Consider the following 19,596-nt stretch of genomic DNA (forward strand, 5'->3'; position numbering starts at 1 on the left):
TCCCTTGCCAATATTCTTCTCCTTTGTGGCAGAATTCAATGATTCCTGTTTTAACAAGGCAAACCTTTTATTTAGTAAATTTTATATCCAATTTGATAGGGTTGTTTTAAAAAGCTCAATGCTCTATGTTCAGGTGAATTAACTTTTGCATTTGTAAGAGACAGTAGTGTCATGGATTACATCTCAATTACATTTAAACTTAAATATAAAAAATCAGATTTTTTTTATAGGAGACTGGAGCAACAGTGACAATTTCCCCCTGATTTTAACCATTAAAACTGAACTCCAATATGGAATAACTAGGAGGCTCACAGCTTACCAAGTGAATTGTATACTATGTCCAATCTTCCATGGCTTCATAGTTTAGAATCAAAAGTCCAATAAGTATCTATTACTGAACCTTTTTTTAATAAGCTGAGGACTTTGCTCTCACATGGTTCTAACATGTCCTCTCTTCCAGGTGAATATTTGCAATAAAGCAACAGCTTAACACTTTAGTTAAAACAAGAAATGATACAACAAACATTGAGTCCAATAGCACTTTTAAGACCAACAAAGATCAATTTTTGTTGTGCTACTTCAGACTAACACGGCTAGCCACTTGAATCTAACAAGAAATGATAAATGGCTGTTGATAAATAGAAATTAGAGGGCTAGAGATAGTGGTCAGTAGTGTTATTCATGTATGTTTCATTAAGGATTGATTCTATATGTTATTTAATGAACCTATAGCTGTACAGTTGTGATGTTTACCTTTTTAAGTAGGAAAAAAGACATGTACTTTGTTTTTTAAAAAAGAGATTCTCTTTTGGGGCTGCTAGTTGAACTTATTAATGTTCATCCTTCAGCCATTTTAACCACTAGCATGAGGAGCTATAATGACTTGAAGCAACAAATATTCAAAAATCAAGATTCCTCTATTTCTTCTTCCTCAGGAGGTGATCTTTGCTATTGAGATCAGGCCTCAGAATAATTATGTAGCATTTGGGAAGAAAGATGCAGCCCAGGAGACCAGCACCAGAGGCCAGGATGGAGAAGACCTCCACGGCCACCATAGCCTTCCCTTGAGTGCTCAGGTAGGTGGGCAGGAAGGAGACCCACACGCTGCAGAAGACCAGCATGCTGAAGGTGATAAACTTGGCTTCATTAAAGCTGTCAGGCAGTTTCCTGGCTAGGAAAGCTATCACAAAGCTGACCAGGGCCAGAAATCCCATGTATCCCAGGACTGTGTAAAACAGGACGACTGACCCTTCATTACACTCCACTATGATCTTCTTGGCCAAGGAATGGAAGTCCAAGTTGGGGAATGGGGGAGAGGTTCCTAGCCAAATTGCACAGGTGATAATTTGGAGGAGGGGACAGACCAAGACAATGGAGTTTACCCCTTGTTTCCCCAACAATTCCCTTGCCTTGTTTCCTGGTTTAGTGGCCATGAAGGCCACAACCACAAGGACTGTTTTGGCCAAGATGGATGAAATGGCAACAGTGAAGATTACAGTAAAAACTATCTGTCTCAGAAGGCAGGTCACCCTTGTAGGTCGACCAATGAAGAGGAAGGAGGAAAGGAAGCAGAGCAGGAGGGAGATAAGGAGGACATAGGTAAGTTCTCTGTTGTTGGCTTTGACAATTGGTGTGTTTCGATGGTTAATGACAGTTGTAAGGACCAGGGCTGTGATCAGAGACAGGATAAGAGCAAAAGAAGCCAAAACAATCCCCAAAATCTCTTGGTAGGAAAGGAAGCTGATGTTCTTGAAGAGACATTGGACTTGCTTCTTGTCTGGATATTGATGATCTGAACATGGGACACAACGCTCAGCATCTGGAACAAATAAACATGAATTAATGATACAGTGTTCATTGGCAGTTCTCATGCTGTGAATCAGAAGCTGCGATATACGTGGGTCAGAAGCTGTGAAATATAGCCTATTGTACCATAATAATGTTATATATTCATAAATACTAAATACATAGAATAGAAACTTGTTCACCGTGAGCAATGGTGACATTCTAACCCGAGGAGACAGAGGGAAGTGGCATGAAGCTACACTCCAAGTGGGTCCCAAAAAGGACACCTCTTTAGATGTAAGGACATTTAAATATCTTTCAAGAGGACTTGTAGCTGTATGTTCTTGCATTGTGCAGGGGGATGGACTTGATGACCCAAGAGAGACCTTCCAACTCTAAGATTCTATGACTAGTGTCAATCTAAAGCAGCACATTCCCTTTAATATCCCTCTCTTTCTATTTTGCAACTTAGCTGAGAATTTTACATAAGAAGAAGAGTTGGTTCTTATATGCCACTTTTCTCTACCCGAAGGAGTCTCAAAGCAGCTTACAGTCACTTTGCCTTTCCTCTCCCCACAACAGACACCCTGTGAGATGGATGAGGCTGAGAGAGCCCTGATATCACTGCTCAGTCAGAATAGCATTATCAGTGCTGTGGCAAGCCCAAGGTCACCGAGCTGGCTCCATGTGGGGGAGCGCAGAATCGAACCCTGATGTGCCATATTAGAAGTCCGCACTCCTAACTACTATACCAAACTGCATGATAGGGATTAACAAATTTTTGAAATTCATACCTCAAAGGTTCAGATCTAAACAGAAAGTTCTCAAAGAGAAAGAATTATCCAAATTCTATGACAAAACTGAGCTTAGTGAAGAAGAGAGATTTTTTTTTAAGTCTTTATTAAAGAATCAGGTTTCCCCCCCCCTTTTTTACAGACTGTGGGTGGTTACCAGTTGTCCTGTCAGGGTTGAACATCGCATGGGTCCCAAAAGAAAGCTGTAGCTTCTTACCTGAGGTATATATCATCATCCTAATAGGTGACTTATAAATCCATTACTCCAGAATCTAAATCTAAGTGGTTATAGCCCTTGTGAGGCATTCAGTTTCCAGCAACTTCTAGTCTTAAAATTGGAGTTTTAAGATGTGCCAATTACCTGTATAGTTAGAAATTGTCCCTTCTGGACAATGTCCACATTCATAACAGCAAGGGGGCACTTCTTCTATAACTTTTCTGCTGTATCCTGGTGAACAGCTTTCCACACACCTGGAAGAGGGCAGCTTCTAAGGGGAAGAAAGAAGAACTAGTGAGATTTCCACACCATGATGATTCTTTGCGGAGCTCTCTAGGATTGGGCACAAACCAGAGGAAATACAATTGGTTCATGGTTTGTGTTGTGTCCCATTCGTGAACCAGGGATCATCAGGAAGTTTTAACCAGTTCAGTAACTGGTTCAGTTTGCAAGGTTCACGAGGTGGTAGAATAGCCCTCAATGTGCTAAAATGATTTAGGAAGTTCTGTATTAAATGTATTCTGTGCAAGGTAGGGACACCAAACTCCCAGTAGGCATTCCTTGGATGCTTTTCTGTATACTGTCCAAGTTTAGCGTTTTTATCTTTCATAGTATCCATTCTATCCCCTCCTAATCTAACCTTTCCCAAATGACTGCAGCAGTCATTTTAACAGATGCAGTTTTGGAAAGTTCAGAACTGTATACAATGGCCCATTCCACACAAGGATCAATGTGGCAAATTGCTTACAGAAAGAAAAAACAGAATTTAAAATAGTGGAATTTGGCGCAACGCATTCCTGCCTTTGTAGTGGAATCCAGTTGCGTTTCAATCGTTTCCCACAGGTTTCCGGTCTCACCAAAAATCGCTAGAAAGGAAGCGATTTTTTCCGTGCTTTTCCGCCCCTGGCCGTCAATCAAATGAGCAGCCAATGGGCAGTTGTTATGATGCTCCTTTCCCTTTAAGAACAGGGTTTTTTACAAAAAAAAGAAAAACACATGTTGCAATGAATATACCTTGATTCCTTGCTTCCTCCTAACGTAGAGACCCATCTAGCTGGCAGCTGGCGTGTGAGCTGCTGTTTCATCGTTGCCATGCTCCTCCGAGTGAAAAAAAATCCCCCCCCCCCCGAAAATAAAGGGAACTTTCAAAAGGGACTGTGTTGTGCTTGGTGACTTGAGGGGAGCTTTATAGCACTTCTGTGGAGGGACTGTAGCCGGAGAAGCCTCGCTGGGTGAATGAAGGCTCGCCGGCTTGTTGCTCTCTGCTCGCTCCGAGAAAAAAAAAAGGCGATCGCTTTGCTGGAAGTTCAGAGGAGAGAGCCAGGGGGAGGGACTTTGCTGAAACCACAGCAATGGTATAGCACAGAACTTTTTGGCTAGTGTTGCAGATTGTTTGCAAGAGTGTAGCGCTTTCCAGAGGGTGAATCCACTTTTTGGGATTTCCCTGGAAGCGCTACAACGAAGCGCTTTTCGCGGGTCTGTTTCAGGAGTGTGGCAGATTGTGTGCGACGTCATGCATAACTGCAAATTAGTAGCGTTTACAATTTGTCACACTCCTGCTACAATTAACTGGTGCAGAATGGGCCAATGTATCCTCTGCCAGTTAGAAATATCAAAGTCACAGGAAACATTTCCAGGATGTTCCTCTACATGTTGAAGTAAATATTTTGAGTGAGTGGAGACAGTCCGTATAGAAATGTCTCTGCTCACAAACTGACACCAACTTCCACAAACATTTGGAAAGTTTGAGAAAAGTTCATGCTGGTGGACCTGCCACAAACTTGACTTTACAAACCATGAACTGGCCAAAATTTCCCAGAAACTTTATATCATGCCCATCCCTAGAGCTCTCATTGCTGTGTGACTGTGGAGGCACACACATGACAACACACTAGTTTTCCACACAGTTATCCTGATTCAACATGAAATGAAGTCCTGGCATTAAAAGGGGTTTTCATTGGCAGAGTGGAATTTAGCAGGTTTAGATCTTTCTAGGAAATGGGCATATTTTACTAGAACCACTAAAACTGAGCTTTGGGGGGGGGGGGGAGACCAGTATAGCTTTCTGAAGACAAACATCTGAATGAAGCTGGCTTTTAGTCTGTTGTATTAATGTAGTATTCTCCCAAAGCTCCTATCTCCTATTTCCTCTACCATTAGCCAAAGATATGGATTTCTTCCCTACCTTAGTAACCCAAATAATTTCATCTGGATTAATGACGAAATCTTTGCCTGGGGGACTCCTAGGATCCATCCTTCCAACTTTCACTTGAGTGGAAGATTGATTTGGAAAGAAAGCCAAGTTGAAAATACCAGAGCCTGCTGATCTCTGGTCGTTTTCAGTTAAAAAGATTTCCTCACCAGCAGTGTTGTTGAACTGGGTGCTCTTCAAAGAGGCAAGGATCTGAAATGAAAATAGTCCTAAGAAAATGATGTAAGTGGTTATGGCCACTTACGGGGCTGGTTGTAGGTTTTGGTGGGCTGCAGTCATAGAGATCCCAGGGTCCCTTTCCCTCCCCCATCACTTATCTCCTCTCATCCAATTGCATACCACTGTGAATCTTCTCCCTACCCAGGTGCCAAGCCTTCTTTCGCCTATGCTCACAGCTTCCTGACTATGTGCAATCTTTCCCTGGCAATGGTAGTGTGTGTTGCTGAGCGTATGGGTTGCTAGTAAGAGAGTGGTCAGGGGGAGGGGCAGATAGCAGTGGGCCCAAGTAGCAACTCTGGACACTGGTAGCTGCCCAAGGCATGCTCAGTGTCCAGGGAGTCAATCAGCAATATAGACTGCAAGGCCAAGAACAAATAGGTATATTGCTTCCACACATTTTTGCTGCTTTTATACATGAGACTAAACACCTGCCGGCCACTGCAGCCCTGCTCCTGCAAAGACTCATTCTCATGGGGAATGTAGAATCTGTGCAGTGTGGAAATCTGGCACTTTGCCTTCTGTCTTGTAGCTCCCTTCTTGTCTCCCTCCTATGCCATTCCTGACGTTCTAGAGAGGCAGGAAGTGTACTGGCTGACAGCCAACACAGGGCCCAGAAGGGGAGCTGGCAATGCATAGTCATATATAGCAGACCCAGCTAGAGAAACCATGGAAGGCTCTGCTTGCCGCACCAGATAGGATCCAGGAGAGATGGAGAGCTTGAGGGGAATTGGAAGTTGTAAAACCCTGCCAACTGACACCAAAGTCCTAGAGTTTCCATCCCCCCTGGAGGAGTTAGGAGACCCCTGCTGTCAGGCTCAACCCTCCACGGCTGACTAGCGGGGGGGGGGGAGGGCTTACCAGGGGAAAGAGGAAGGCACAGGTCTCCTTTACATCATCAAACAGGAAGTGATGTCATCACACCCCCAATGTCTGGGCAAAGCTCTGGTATCTGGCAAAAACTCTGTGGTAGAAGCTGATTTTACCAGACAGTTGCCCCAGGAAAATTACAGTTGGATGACATCACTTCCCTTGCATGCCAGCAACATGGCCTGGGCCTTCCTTGTTTTCCTGTTAAGACCCTTCACCCCCTACCAATTGCCTAAAGGGACTTGGGAACTCCACGAGGTCCAGAAAGGGCTGCTTAAGAGTTGGGAGGGATTGCCTTCCTTAGGAGAATGTGTGCCCTTGCTTGTCTCTGGACATGAACAAAGAAATAGCTACAATAGGAACATTTTCCATGATTTTTTGATAAGGGAAACAACATGAGTCAGCTGTTCCTACTTCTCTGTGGCCAAAGAAATGGCAAGTCACAAAATGCAGCACATCAGATTGCTTAGCCTATTTTGGATGGTGTGGACTCTTATTGGCCAGGGGTAGTCAAACTGTGGCCCTCCAGATGTCCATGGACTACAATTCCCATGAGCCCCTGCCAGCATTTGGGAATTGTAGTCCGTGGACATCTGGAGGGCCGCAGTTTGACTACCCCTGCCTTAGGCTGTCCATTCCTTTCCAACTAGCTCAGGGAAGATGTTACCTGCCATGGCTGAACTTCCAGAAGCCTCTTGCCATTCCGTATCAATGCATGTCTTGATCCAAAAGCGTAGATTCCATGTAGGGCATGTGCTATCAAATGGACAGCATTGTAAATGTTATAGCTATTTCCAGTCATGCTCATTTCAAATACAGAAGGTGGGAGGTTCTCTAGGTCTTCCTTCGCTGTACAGTTCTTAAGGCCTACAGGAAAATCACCTGGTTTTCTTAATCGGCACATAAACACAAGTTCCCACCACTCTTTAAGAAAGACATCTCCCTGGGGGTGGTGTGGATCTAAAGTTTGGAGAAAACTCTTGAATCCTGGCACGTCACTTGCATGGCCTCTGAAAGACAGGGCACCATGGAAGGCCTCCACCGTCCTCCAGAAAGGGGAGTATCCCATTGCAGCAAATTCCCACTGGCTCGTCACAATCCAGACCTTCTCGAGATATCTTTTAGTCCTTCTTTCGTATCTATAAAGTGGCATCATTATATTCCGTATGGCATTTGAGTCACCAGAGATAACTATAGCTTTGGCCTTGCTCTCCTTGATAGCTAAAGCTAGACTGATATCCGTAGTTGTAATAGTATAGTACACTGAGATTTCAGACAAGGTCCGCTGAGTGAACTCAACACAGATGTCGTTCTGGTCAAGCATTGGAGTTAGGGCTTGGATGAAGTTTTCTCCGCTGTCATCATCTGGAGCAACAATCCCAATCCAGTTCCAGTGGAAATGAAGCAGCAAGCGGATTATCCCCAAATACTGTGGAGCTTCACTGGGGTCAATCCGGTAGAAGGAAGGAAATGTGGTCCTCTCTTTTAGAACAGGATTGAATACGCTGTAACCGAGCTGGTGGAAAGAAGGAAAACTGTTAGTTGATAATCAGATTTCTCAGTGTTGTAGAGTTCACTTCAGAGCTCCTCAAAACTCAGGGCTGGAGGAAATCCCATGTAAGTGGGTTCAGCAGTGTAGCCAGATGGCCCATGCACTGCTTCTGAGAAAGAGAAATGAAGAAAACAGTTCTGGGACTCACCCTGTGTGTGCATGTATGCATCAGCACATGTTTTCCACTTCTGAAATCTTACCTGGAAGCTGTCAGTTCTCCTCCTTTCTGTTTAGCCCTCTAGCATCTAAACAGGGCATTTGCTTTCTTTCCAGACATAAATCATTGTGCAGCTGAGCTGGGGTAGCGGTGGTGGTCGAAGTGTCAGTTCCTCTCAGCCTTGAGAGCATTTTGATGAGCAATTTGCAATCTCTCCCCAATATTTGAGACCTTTTAGAGCAGTGATCCACAACCTTTTGTAGGCTGTGGACCGGTGGCTGTGGGAGGAAGTTTCAGCAGCCGTGCATGCGCTGCCGGTCCATGCATGCGCGACCGTTCCACACATGCATGTTCGTGCCATGCGCGGCTGCAAACACACGTGCGCGGCACTTCCGCACATGCGTGAATGCACTTCCCCCTCCCCCCCACAAAAAGAAGCTTGCTGGGCCGCAAGCTAATCAGCCGCTTTGGCAGCAGATTTGTTTGCGGCCTGGGAAGTTTCTCATTGTGGGGAGAGGGCGGGGGGGAGGAGCCGCGGCCCGGCACCAGGCCACGGCCCGGTGGTTGGGGACCACTGTTTTAGAGGACTCTTCCAAGAGAACTCACCCAGGCAAATGGTTCCACAGAAACGTCTCAGTGCTCGGAGAACAATGTCAATGGCTTGAAGGAAGTTTGGTGAACTGGTTAGTTTTAATTGGAATCCAACCAGGCCATGACACACTCCAAGAATGGATCTTCTTGCTTTATTTGCAGAGTTCTGATTCTGACCTGGGTGCTGTTGCCTCATGCCAGAGAATGAAGACTAAGCTTTATCAAAGGTGAGGACTTAGGGGCCACTGGAATTTATTGCACAATAGAATTTGGTAGCCTCAACAGCTATCACAGAAGGTGCCAGGATAGCTAAAAACAGAAGAACACAGTGATTTCCCAAAGAGAGTACAGACTGGCTAGGTTGAAGAGCAACAGAAGTATTTGTAAATTTATATGTAGTGGTGCAAAGAGCATTCCCAAAACATTTACATGTGCACTGAATTTTATGAGTAGTTCATTTGATTTAAAATATTGCCTGGTCCAGGTTCTGTCCGTTTTGTGGCAGGTTGGGAGGGTGCCAGTTTGGTGGTTCTTTGGAATGAGTCCATAAAAGGCAACCAGGCTGGAAGCCAGGAATTTCAGCATCCATGACCAGGGCCCCAATGGCAGCCATGCTGATTCCGCCCTCCTGATCAGAACCTCTTTTCTTAGTCAACCAAACTCAGTTTTATCCTCCCCGTCATCCTAAGTGCTCAGGGCAGCTTACTTGATGCTTCCCACGCCTAGTTCCTCCTCACAGTAAGAACCCTGCAAGGAAGGTCAGGCTGAGAGGAACTCAGGTCCTCATCTGACATTCTAACCAGTGCTGACGATAAATTTAAATCATTAACAAAACCAGTAGATTACTCAAGGTTCTGTATCTCTACTCTCACCTCACCATTGTCAAGCCCCATGGCATCCCCTACCTGTTCATGCCACTCCACAAACAGGCAATTCCATACCCATAAAAACAACCTCTTACCTGTGGGATCTTGAAGAGGCCCAAGAGGGAGGCCATCTGCATGGAGATCCTGGAGTAGAGACTTCCAATGACTGAGAGCAGCTTCTGCTGTCTGCTGCACCTGTAGTTAGGGACCATGTGACCCCCTGTAGACAGAAAGGACAGGCCTGCCTGGTAGGTCATCCTGGCAAAGTTAGTGTCCTCAAAGATGCGGAAGCCCAGCGTGATGTTGGGGAGGAGTGCTGGGTCCTTGTTGATCTCATGGATGGCAAACACGAAGGCCAGGATTTGTTGATAGTTTTTGGGCACTATGCTGCAATAAGAGGTACAGGAGACTGGCCAGTGGAAAAATAAGGAGTGTAATAGAAGACCTTCTGCTTTCACTCACCCTCCACTACAATATCCTCCTTCTGAAGGAACCTTCAGGATATCCACATGGAATACATAAAGGCAATAACCATTTCCTGCCATCTCCTTCCCCAGCCTCTTTCATTCAGGGGTAGACTGCCTCTATGGAAGTTATATTATGCTGTCATGGCTTAGCAGCTTACAGAAAACTCTCTATAGCTCTTATGTTTGCAGTGGGTCACTAATAACTAAATTGTCCCAGTCATATTGGTACCCTCTGTCCATGATCCTGGAAAAAAGAGATCAACCATTGAAGGGCAGGATTTTCTGGTAGTTTTTGGCCACCTGACTGCAATAAAAAGTACATGAGTGGGGCCAGGGGCAAAATACAGAGTGTAGTGAAAGAGCTTCTGGTTGCACTCACCCTCTACTACAGTATCCTGTTTCTGATAGAACCTTCAGTTTATCCACATGGAAGACAAGAAGACAATACCCCTTTCCTGCCATCGACCTCTCCAGCGTCTGTCATTCACCTGCATCTGTTATTCACTCTGACCATGGAAGGTCTATTACCCAGTCATGGCTTAGCAGCTGACAGAACATTCTCTACAAAGTTCCTATGTTTGCAGTGGGTCACTAATAACTAAATTGTCCCATTGGTAATTACTGTAGTTACCCGTATTCTTAATTTAGAAAAAAGGCATTCAAATCAAGGATTATTCAGTACCAATGTCAGTAAAGGCGGTTTTATATGCAACTCATCCAATCATCCAGGACAGTTTAGCTGCTTCATTACATATTGTAATATTTGGAGTTTCCATACTTTTACGACTCCACTTATCTTGACAAGTAGCCCATGTTTATCTGGTATCCAGATAAAACTATTGAACAGACTTTGCTGTGGTTTGTCCAGAATTAGATGATAATTAGATGATAAATGACAGAAACTTTTATCAATATCATAATGCCCTGCTGGATCAGACCAGTGGTCCATCTAATCCAGCATCCTGTCTCAGACTGGCCAACCAGTTGCTCTGGAGGGCCAACAACAAGGCACAGAAGCTGAAATGTTCCCCTGATGTTGCCTCCTGGCACAGAGGTTCAGAGACCAACTGCGTCTGATTGTGGAGATTGCCCTCATTCACCAGCATCCTCTGTGAATCTATCACATCCATTTTTAAAGCTGTTTATACCTGTGACTATCACTGCATTCTCTGGCTGCACATCTCAATCACTCTCTGTGTAAAGAAGCATTTCCTTTTGCCTTCTCTTGCTTAACACTGGTGCCCGTTTCTAGCAGAGTCAGTGGAATTTGCTGGCCTGGCTGAAAACAAACCAACCCAATGTCCTCCTGGGAAAACTTACCGTGAAGGATGGGTGTTCCTGGGAGGTGTTTCAAAAGATGCATGTATAACTGTAGTCCTGAAGTAGGGCAAAATCCCACCAACGAGGTAGTCTCCTGGCTTGTAATATTCTTCTTGGAGCTCAAAGGGTCTGGTCAGGAGGCACTTGGTCCTGTGCACAGCCTGCGGCAAGAATGAAAAGAAGAACAGCACCCATATCAGTAACATTTTCATGCAATCTTCCCTCCTAGATCAGCAATTGAATTACGGCACAGAACCTGAATCACAGTCTACTGTGTGGACTTTCAGGTGGTAGGGAGGCAGCATATGGTGTCCATATGCTCATTCCTCACCCCCATCCCTTGGAAATATGTTCTTAAAATAGGGTTGTTTTATTCTAATGTTGATGTCGTTTATTTTGAGCTCGGTAGATAGAAATCATCTGGGGCTCCGTAAGAATCACTGTGATTTTGCTAATTTCAGAGGAGAGAGAATATCACATCTCAGTAGCTGTAAGCAGTGACAGAAGTCTTTGTGTAAATCTATGCTTCTCCATGGGGCAGACAGACTTTAGGTTGCCAGATTCTCCACTTGGGCCTGTGTGAAGCTGACCTACAAAAATTAAAATGGCATCTCAGGGTGGTTTAGTGTGATTTATCCTGATTGTGTGTTAAATTGAAAGACAACCCTTAATGACTTTTGGGGTGGAATTAACTCCCTGGAGCGATCAGGGCCCTGATGGAGCATACCAAATTCTGTAGGGCATTCAAAATGGAGCTCTTCCACAAGGCTTATGGTTGAGGCCAGCAGGAAGTCCATCAATATAGCTGATGGAACCCCCCTTCTCCCCCCCCCACTCCATCACCTTCTCACCTTGTAACACTTATAGGCCAGAACTTAATTATTATCAGTGTTGGTGATTGGTACATATTTGTTAATTTTAAATTTTATACTATTTTTATCATTTTATCCTGTACCCACTGTTGGAATGGGTTGTGCACTACCCCAAGATGGCGTGTCTAAGAGGGGTGGTATAGAAATCAAATTAGAAGTTAGATCACTGGGTATAAGCTTTTCAGAGTCAAAGGTGGCTTCATTGAATACCAATGCTATGGTTGAGTCTGGAACTAGAGTAGCAAGATCCCCAGTGGGGGTACGTGATCCCCTGACTCGCTGCCTTTTCCCCACCACTATTCAGGGTGGCAACAGGTGAAAAAGAAAAGAAAAATGGCTGCCAGATTTATGGGTTCATCTGCAAGTAATTCAGTCCTCTCTAGGAGTTGTCAAAAACTCTTCAGTTTTACCATAATAGTTCCTGTAATGACTAGAGAGGATTGATATTACTTTCAAGAGTTTCCTGGAAGTGACATCACTCTGTGTCTGCCTTCTACCCCTTACCATCTGCCTTGACTCCCACTGATTGCATAGCTGGAGTTGTATCCTACATGTGGCTGCCAGGGTAATTAGCACAGCAATGGAGCACAACCAGATTAGCAATTAGATAAAAGTTTATTTAGGAACGAACGTAGTTGATAGGAAAGAGGAGAGTCAGAGATAAGCTTCTAATGCCATCTCTAGCTGAGAAAGAATGTGCCACTTCCTAGAAGAAGAGGGAAATTCCCTAAGAGTAGCAGTCTGGAGATATCCAATTTGATAGAGAAGCTTTAAAAAGGTCAATGCTCTACGATCAGGTGAATTTACTTTTGCATCTGTAAGAGGCAGTAGTGTCATGGATTACATCTCAATTACCTTTAAACTTACAGATAAAAATTCAGATTTCTTCATAGGAGATTGGAGCGACAGTGACCACTTTCTCCTGGTTTCAACCATTAAAACTGAACTTCAATATGAAATAACTAGGAGACACAAGTGAATTGTCTAGTACATCCAAGCTTCCATGGCTTCATAATTTAGTATCAAAAGGCCCAAAAGTATTTGTTATTGAATCTCTTTTAATAAGCTGAGAACTTTGCTCACTAATATTGTGGTTCTAACGTGTCCTCTCTTCCAGGTGAATATTTTCAATAAAGTAACAGCTAAACACTTTAATTAAAACAAGAAATAATACAACGAAAATTGAGTCCAATAGCACTTTTAAAACCTACAAAGACCCTGGAGTCCATTTTTGTTGTTCTACTTCAGACCCATATGGCTAGCCACTTGAATCTAACAAGAAATGATACCATTTTAAAAACAATGGGACCAGTTAATTCAGGCCACCTGGGCAAATAATACGGCTCAATTTTGAGTGTTTAGTCTCTGATGCTTTTTATTTAAATCTAGCAATTCCTTCTTTCACTTGGGAGAAAGCATTCTATAGGGTTTCTATGGGACTGTGTTTACATGAAATATGGACATTGAATAAGACATCATCATACAGGTAAAGGCGAACATGAAAAGGTTGGTTTTCTCCAAAGTTTGCAGGTATTTTACATGCATTGTATTTGAATAATCTTAAAGGCTATCAGGATGCGTAACAACAGATTCTGGAATTAGTATGATAGACAGTTCTGTGTATTTAGAGTTTGGAAAAGTATGCCAATGTGAACTTCAGAGGAGGGTTATAGGATGGTGGCTGATATATTGAAATTAAAGGGCTAGAGATAGAGGTTGGTAGTGTTATTCATATATGTTTCAATAAGGATTGATTCTATATGTCCTCCCCTGAGCCTTCGGGGAGGGCGGTATATAAATCTAAATAAATAAATAAATAAATAAATAAATGTAATTTAAGGAACCTATAGCCAAATAGTTGTGATGTTTACCTTTTTAAGTAGGGAAAAAATGTAAAAAAAAAAGATTCTCTTTTGGGGCTGCTAGTTGAAATTATTGTTCATCCTTCAGCCATATTAACCACTTGCATGAGGAGCTATAATGACTTGAAGCAACAAATATTCAAAAATCAAGATTCCTGTATTTCTTCTTCCTCAGGAGGTGATCTTTGCTATTGAGATCAGGCCTCAGAATAATTATGTAGCACTTGGGAAGAAAGATGCAGCCCAGGAGACCAGCACCAGAGGCCAGGATAGAGAAGACTTCAACAGCGACCATAGCCTTCCCTTGGGTGCTCAGGTAGGTGGGCAGGAAGGAGACCCACACGCTGCAGAAGACCAGCATGCTGAAGGTGATAAACTTGGCTTCGTTAAAGCTGTCAGGAAGTTTCCTGGCTAGGAAAGCCACCACAAAGCTGACCAGGGCCAGAAATCCCATGTATCCCAGGACTGTGTAAAACAGGACAACTGACCCTTCATTACATTCCACTATGATCTCCTTGGCCGAGGAATGGAAGTCCAAGTTGGGGAATGGGGGAGAGGTTCCTAGCCAAATTGTGCAGGTGATAACTTGGAGGAGGGGACAGACCAAGACAATGGAGCTTACCCCTTGTTTCCCCAACAATTCCCTTGCCTTGTTTCCTGGTTTAGTAGCCATGAAGGCCACAACCACCAGGATTGTTTTGGCCAAGATGGATGAAATGGCAACAGTGAAGATTACAGTAAAAACTATCTGTCTCAGAAGGCAGGTGATCCTTGTAGGTTGACCAATGAATAGGAAGGAGGAGAGGAAACAGAGCAGGAGGGAGATAAGGAGGACATAGGTAAGTTCTCTATTGTTGGCTTTGACAATTGGTGTGTTTCGATGGTTAATGACAGTTGTAAGGACCAGGGCTGTGATCAGAGACAGGATAAGAGCAAAAGAAGCCAAAACAATCCCCAAAATCTCTTGGTAGGAAAGGAAACTGATGTTTTTGAAGAGACATTGGATTTGGTTCTTGTCTGGATATTGATGAGCTGAACATGGGACACAACGCTCAGCATCTGGAACAAATAAACTTGAATTAATGATACAGTTCATCATTGGCGGTTCTCATGCTGTGAATCAGAAGCTGCAATATATGTGGGTCAGAAGCTGTGAAACATAGCCTATTGAACCATAATAATGTTATATATTCATAAATACTAAATACATAGAATAGAAACTTATTCACTTTGAACCTATGAGCAATGGTGACATTCTAACCCGAGGAGACAGAGGGAAGTGGCGTGAAGCTATACTCCAAGTGGATCCCAAAAAGGACACCTCTTTAGATGTAAGGACATTTCAAAATCTTTCAAGAGGACTTGTAGCTGTATGTTCCTGCATTGTGCAGGGGGATGGACTAGATGACCCAAGAGAGACCTTCCAACTCTATGATTCTATGACTAGTGTCAATCTAAAGCTGCACATTCCCTTTGATGTCCCTCTGTTTTTATTTTGCAACTTAGGTGAGAATTTTACATAAGAAATGCATGATAGGGATTAACAAATTTTTGAAATTCATACCTCAAAGGTTCAGATCTAAACAGAAAGTTCTCAAAAAGAAAGAATTATCCAGATTCTATGCCAAAACTGAGCTTAGTGAAGAAGAGAGATTTTTTAAAAAGTCTTTATTAGAGAATCAGGTTTTTTCCCCTTTTTACAGACTGTGGGTGGTTATCAGTAGTACTGTCAGCTTTGAACATTGCATGGGTCCCAAAAGAAAGCTGTAGCTTCTTACCTGAGGTATATATTATCATCCTAATAGGTGACTTATAAATCCATTACTCCAGTATCTAAATCTTTGGTGTTATAGCCCTTGTGAGACATTCAGTTTCCAGCAAATTCTACTCTTAAAGTTGGGATTTAAGATGTGCTAATTACCTGTAAAGTTAGAAATTGTCCCTTCTGGACAAAGTTGACATTCATAACAACAACGTGGCTCTTCTTCTATAATTTTACTGCTGTACCCTGGTAAGCAGCTGTCCACACACCTGGAAGAGGGTAGTTTCTAAGGGGAAGAAAGAAGAACTAGTGAGATTCCCAAATAAGTAGGGTTGCTTCCACACCCTGATGATTCTTTGTGGAGATCTCTTGGCTTGGGCACAAACCAGAGAAAATACAATTGGTTCATGGTTCGTGGTGTACTTTCCAGGGGCACTTTATTTGGGGAGCCATAACTTTAACCCTATAACTCCAATCCTTCCAAGATTTGGAGGGCAGGTAGAGGACAGTGGACTGGAGGTCTTCTGCAAGCTTGGTGCCTCCAGCTTGCAAAGGTTGTGTTCTATTCACTCCTGAACCTGCACCTGTCAAAATGATTTAGGAAGTTCTGTATTAAATGTATTCTGTGCAAGGTAGGGACACCACACTCCCTGTAGACATTCTTTGGGTGCTTTTCTATATACTCTCCAAGTTTAGCGTTTTTATCTTTCACAGTATCCATTCTATACACTCCTAACCTAAACCTGCCCAAATGACTGCAGCAGTCATTTTAACAGATGCAGTTTCGGAAAATTCAGGAATGTATACAATGTATCCTCTGCAAGATAGAAATATCAAAGTCACAGGAAACATTTCTCAGATGTTTCCTTACATGTTGGTTTGAAGTAAATATTTTGAGTGAGTGGAGACAGTATGTCTGGAAATGTCTCTGCTCACAAACTGTCATGAACTTCCACAAACACCTTGAAAGTTTGTGGAAAGTTCATGCTGGTTGACCTGCCACAAACTTGACTTCACAAACCATGAACTGCCCAAAATTTCCCACAAACTTTAGATCATGCCCATCCCTAGAGCTCTCACTGCTGTGTGACTGTGGAGGCACACACATGATAACACACTAGTTTTCCCCACAGTTATCCTGATTCAACGTGAAATGAAGTTGTTGCATTAAAGGGGGTTTTCGTTGGCAGTGTGGAATTTAGCAGGTTTAGATCTTTCTAGGAAATGGGTATATTTTACTAGAACTACTAAAACTGAGCTTCGGAGGGAGGGGGAGGAGTATAGCTTTCTGAAGACCAACATCTGAATGAAGCTGGCTTTTAGTCTGTTGCATTAATGTAGTATTCTCCCAAAGCTCCTATCTCCTATTTCCTCTACCATTAGCCAAAGATATGGACTTCTTCCCTACCTTAGTAACCCAAATAATTTCATCTGGATTAATGATGAAATCTTTGCCTGGGGGACTCCTAGGATCCATCCTTCCAACTTTCACTTGAGTGGAAGATTGATTTGGAAAGAAAGCCAAGTTGAAAATATCATAGCCTGCTGATCTCTGGTCGTTTTCAGTTAAAAAGACTTCCTCACCAGCAGTGTTGTTGAACCGGATGCTCCTCAAAGAGGCAAGAATCTGAAATGAACATAGTCCTAAGAAAATGATGTAAGTGGTTATGGCCACTTACAGGACTGGTTGTAGGTTTTGGTGGGCTGCAGTCATGGAGATTCCAGGGTCCCTTTTCCCTCCCAAATCACTTATGCCCTCTCCTCTCATTTAATAGTATACTGTGAGTCTTCTCCCTACCCAGTTGCCAAGCTGTGTTTCACCTACGATCACAGCTTCCGGATTACCTGCAACCTTTCCCCTGGCAATGGTAGTGTGTGTTGCTGAGAGTATGGGTTGCTAGTAAGAGAGTGGTCAGGGGGAGGGGCTGATAGCAGTGGGCCCAAGTAGCAACTCTGGGTATTGGTGAACCCCAGCCATGATCAGTGTCCAGGGAGTCAACTAGCAATACAGGCTGCAAGGTCAAAAACAAACAGACATATTGCTTCCACACAGTCCCTCCTTTTTGCTGCTTTTATACATGAGGCTAAACACCTGCCGGGCACTGCAGCCCTGCTCCTGCAAAGACTCATTCTCATGGGGAATGTGGAATCTGTGCCGTGCTGGCACCTGGCACTTTGCCTTCAGTCTTGTAGCTCCCTTCTTGTCTTCCTCCTATGCCATTCCTGACGTTCTAGGGAGACAGATACTGGCTGACAGCTGACTCTCTGTTACCAGCTCAGGGCCCAGAAGGGGAGCTGGCAATGCATAGCCATATATAGCAGACCCAGCAAAAACCATGGAAGACTCCTCTTGCCACACCAGATAGGATCCAGGAGAGATGGAGAGCTTGAGGGGAATTGGAAGTTGTAAAACCCTGCCAACTGACACCAAAGTCCTAGAGTTTCCACCCCCCTGGAGGAGTTAGGGGAACCCCCCCTGCTAGGCTCCACCCTCCACTGCTGACCAGTGGGGGGTGGGGGTGGGACTTACCAGGAGAAAGAGCAAGGCACAGGCCTCCTTACCATCATCAACCAGGAAGTGATGTCATCACACCACCAATATCTGGGCAAAGCTCTGGTATCTTGCAAAAACCCTATGGTAGAAGCTGCTTTTACTGTACAGTTTTAGCCAAAACGAGTGCTCCAGCAACATTACAGTTTGATGACATCACGTCCCTTGCATGCCTGGACCTCCCTTATTTTCCTATTGTCCCTCCACTCCCTACTGATTGCCAAGAAGGACCTGGGGACTCCACAAGGTCCAGAAAGAGCTGATTAAGAGATGGGAGGGATTGCCGTGCTTAGGAGAATGTGTGCCCTTGCTTGTCTCTGGAATTGAACAAAGAAATAGTTACAACAGGAACCTATGCTGCTTTTTCTATGATTTCTTGACAAGGTAAACAACATGAGTCAGCTGTTCCTCCTTCTCTATGGCCAAAGAAATGGCAAATCACAAAATGCAGCACATCAGATTGCTTAGTCTATTTTGGAGGACACGTACTCTTGTTGGCTGACATACTTTAAGCTGTCCATCCCTTTCCACCTAGCTCAGGGAAGATGTTACCTGCCATGGCTGAACATCAAGAAACCTCTTGCCATTCTGTATCATTGGATGTCTTGATCCAAAAGGGTAGATTCCATGTAGGGCACGTGCTATCAAATGGACAGCATTGTAAATGTTATAGCTATTTCCAGTCATGCTTATTTCAAATACAGAAGGTGGGAGGTTCTCTAGGTCTTCCTTCGCTGTACAGTTCTTAAGGCCTACAGGAAAATCACCTGGTTTTCTTAATCGGCATACAAACACAAGTTCCCACCACTCTTTAAGAAAGACATCTCCCTGGGGGTGGCGTGGATCTAAAGTCTGGAGAAAACTCTTGAATCCTGGCACATCACTTGCATGGCTTCTGAAAGATAGGGCACCATGGAAGGCCTCCACAGCACTCCAGAAAAAGGAGTATCCCGTTACAGCGAATTCCCACTGGCTCGTCACAATCCAGACCTTCTCGAGATATCTTTTAGTCCTTCTTTGGTATCTAAAAAGTGGCATCATTATATTCCGTATGACATTTGAATCACCAGAGATAACTATAGCTTTGGCCTTCCTCTCCTTGATAGCTAAAGCTAGACTGATATCTGTAGTTATAATAGTATAGTACGCTGAGATTTCAGACAAGGTCCGTTGAAGGAATTCAACACAGATATTGTTCTGGTCAAGCATTGGAGTTAGGGCTTGGATGAAGTTTTCTCCGCTGTCATCATCTGGAGCAACAATCCCAATCCAGTTCCAGTGGAAATGAAGCAGCAAGCGGATTATCCCCAAATACTGGGGGACTTCAGAGGGGTCAATGCGGTAGAAGGAAGGAAATAGGGTCCTCTCTTTCAGAACAGGATTGAAGGAGCCATAACCGAGCTGGTGGAAAGAAGGAAAACTGTTAGTTGATAATCAGATTTCTCAATATTGTAGAGCTATCTTCAGAGCTCCCCAAAACTCAGGACTGGAGGGAATCCCAT

At 43.7% G+C, this 19,596-nt stretch overlaps 2 protein-coding genes across 2 annotated transcripts; both read right to left on the reverse strand.

The window, feature by feature from the left end:
- Positions 1-453: 453 nt before the first annotated feature.
- On the reverse strand, positions 454-11,384 carry LOC143834712 (vomeronasal type-2 receptor 26-like). Its single transcript, XM_077331391.1, has 6 exons — positions 11,379-11,384; positions 11,048-11,208; positions 9,356-9,647; positions 7,200-7,610; positions 2,941-3,067; positions 454-1,819 (listed from the first exon to the last, which is right to left on the reverse strand). Exons 1-6 carry the CDS (start codon positions 11,382-11,384, stop codon positions 918-920), a joined length of 1,899 nt encoding a protein of 632 aa, XP_077187506.1. The 3' UTR covers positions 454-917.
- A 2,400-nt stretch (positions 11,385-13,784) lies between these two features.
- Positions 13,785-19,090, reverse strand: LOC143836750 (vomeronasal type-2 receptor 26-like). Its single transcript, XM_077336281.1, has 3 exons — positions 18,647-19,090; positions 15,703-15,829; positions 13,785-14,840 (listed from the first exon to the last, which is right to left on the reverse strand). Exons 1-3 carry the CDS (start codon positions 18,779-18,781, stop codon positions 13,921-13,923), a joined length of 1,182 nt encoding a protein of 393 aa, XP_077192396.1. The 5' UTR covers positions 18,782-19,090; the 3' UTR covers positions 13,785-13,920.
- Between the last annotated feature and the right edge of the window lie 506 nt (positions 19,091-19,596).

Source organism: Paroedura picta, chromosome 4, assembly GCF_049243985.1.
Source record: "Paroedura picta isolate Pp20150507F chromosome 4, Ppicta_v3.0, whole genome shotgun sequence".
Taxonomy (NCBI): Eukaryota; Metazoa; Chordata; class Lepidosauria; order Squamata; family Gekkonidae; genus Paroedura; species Paroedura picta.

Bases quoted from the DNA above. Each gene is read 5' to 3' on its own strand.
- LOC143834712 (XM_077331391.1), bottom strand. The intron at 3,068-7,199 runs GTCTGGATTGTG...TCTTCCCCTTAG, and splicing joins CTAAAAGATATCTCGAGAAG to AAGCTGCCCTCTTCCAGGTG. The intron at 1,820-2,940 runs GTAATTGGCACA...TATTTGTTCCAG, and splicing joins GACAATTTCTAACTATACAG to ATGCTGAGCGTTGTGTCCCA.
- LOC143836750 (XM_077336281.1), bottom strand. From the start codon at position 18,781: ATGACTGGAAATAGCTATAACATTTACAATGCTGTCCATTTGATAGCA. The intron at 15,830-18,646 runs GTAACATCTTCC...TCTTCCCCTTAG, and splicing joins TTGATGTTCAGCCATGGCAG to AAACTACCCTCTTCCAGGTG. The intron at 14,841-15,702 runs GTAATTAGCACA...TATTTGTTCCAG, and splicing joins GACAATTTCTAACTTTACAG to ATGCTGAGCGTTGTGTCCCA.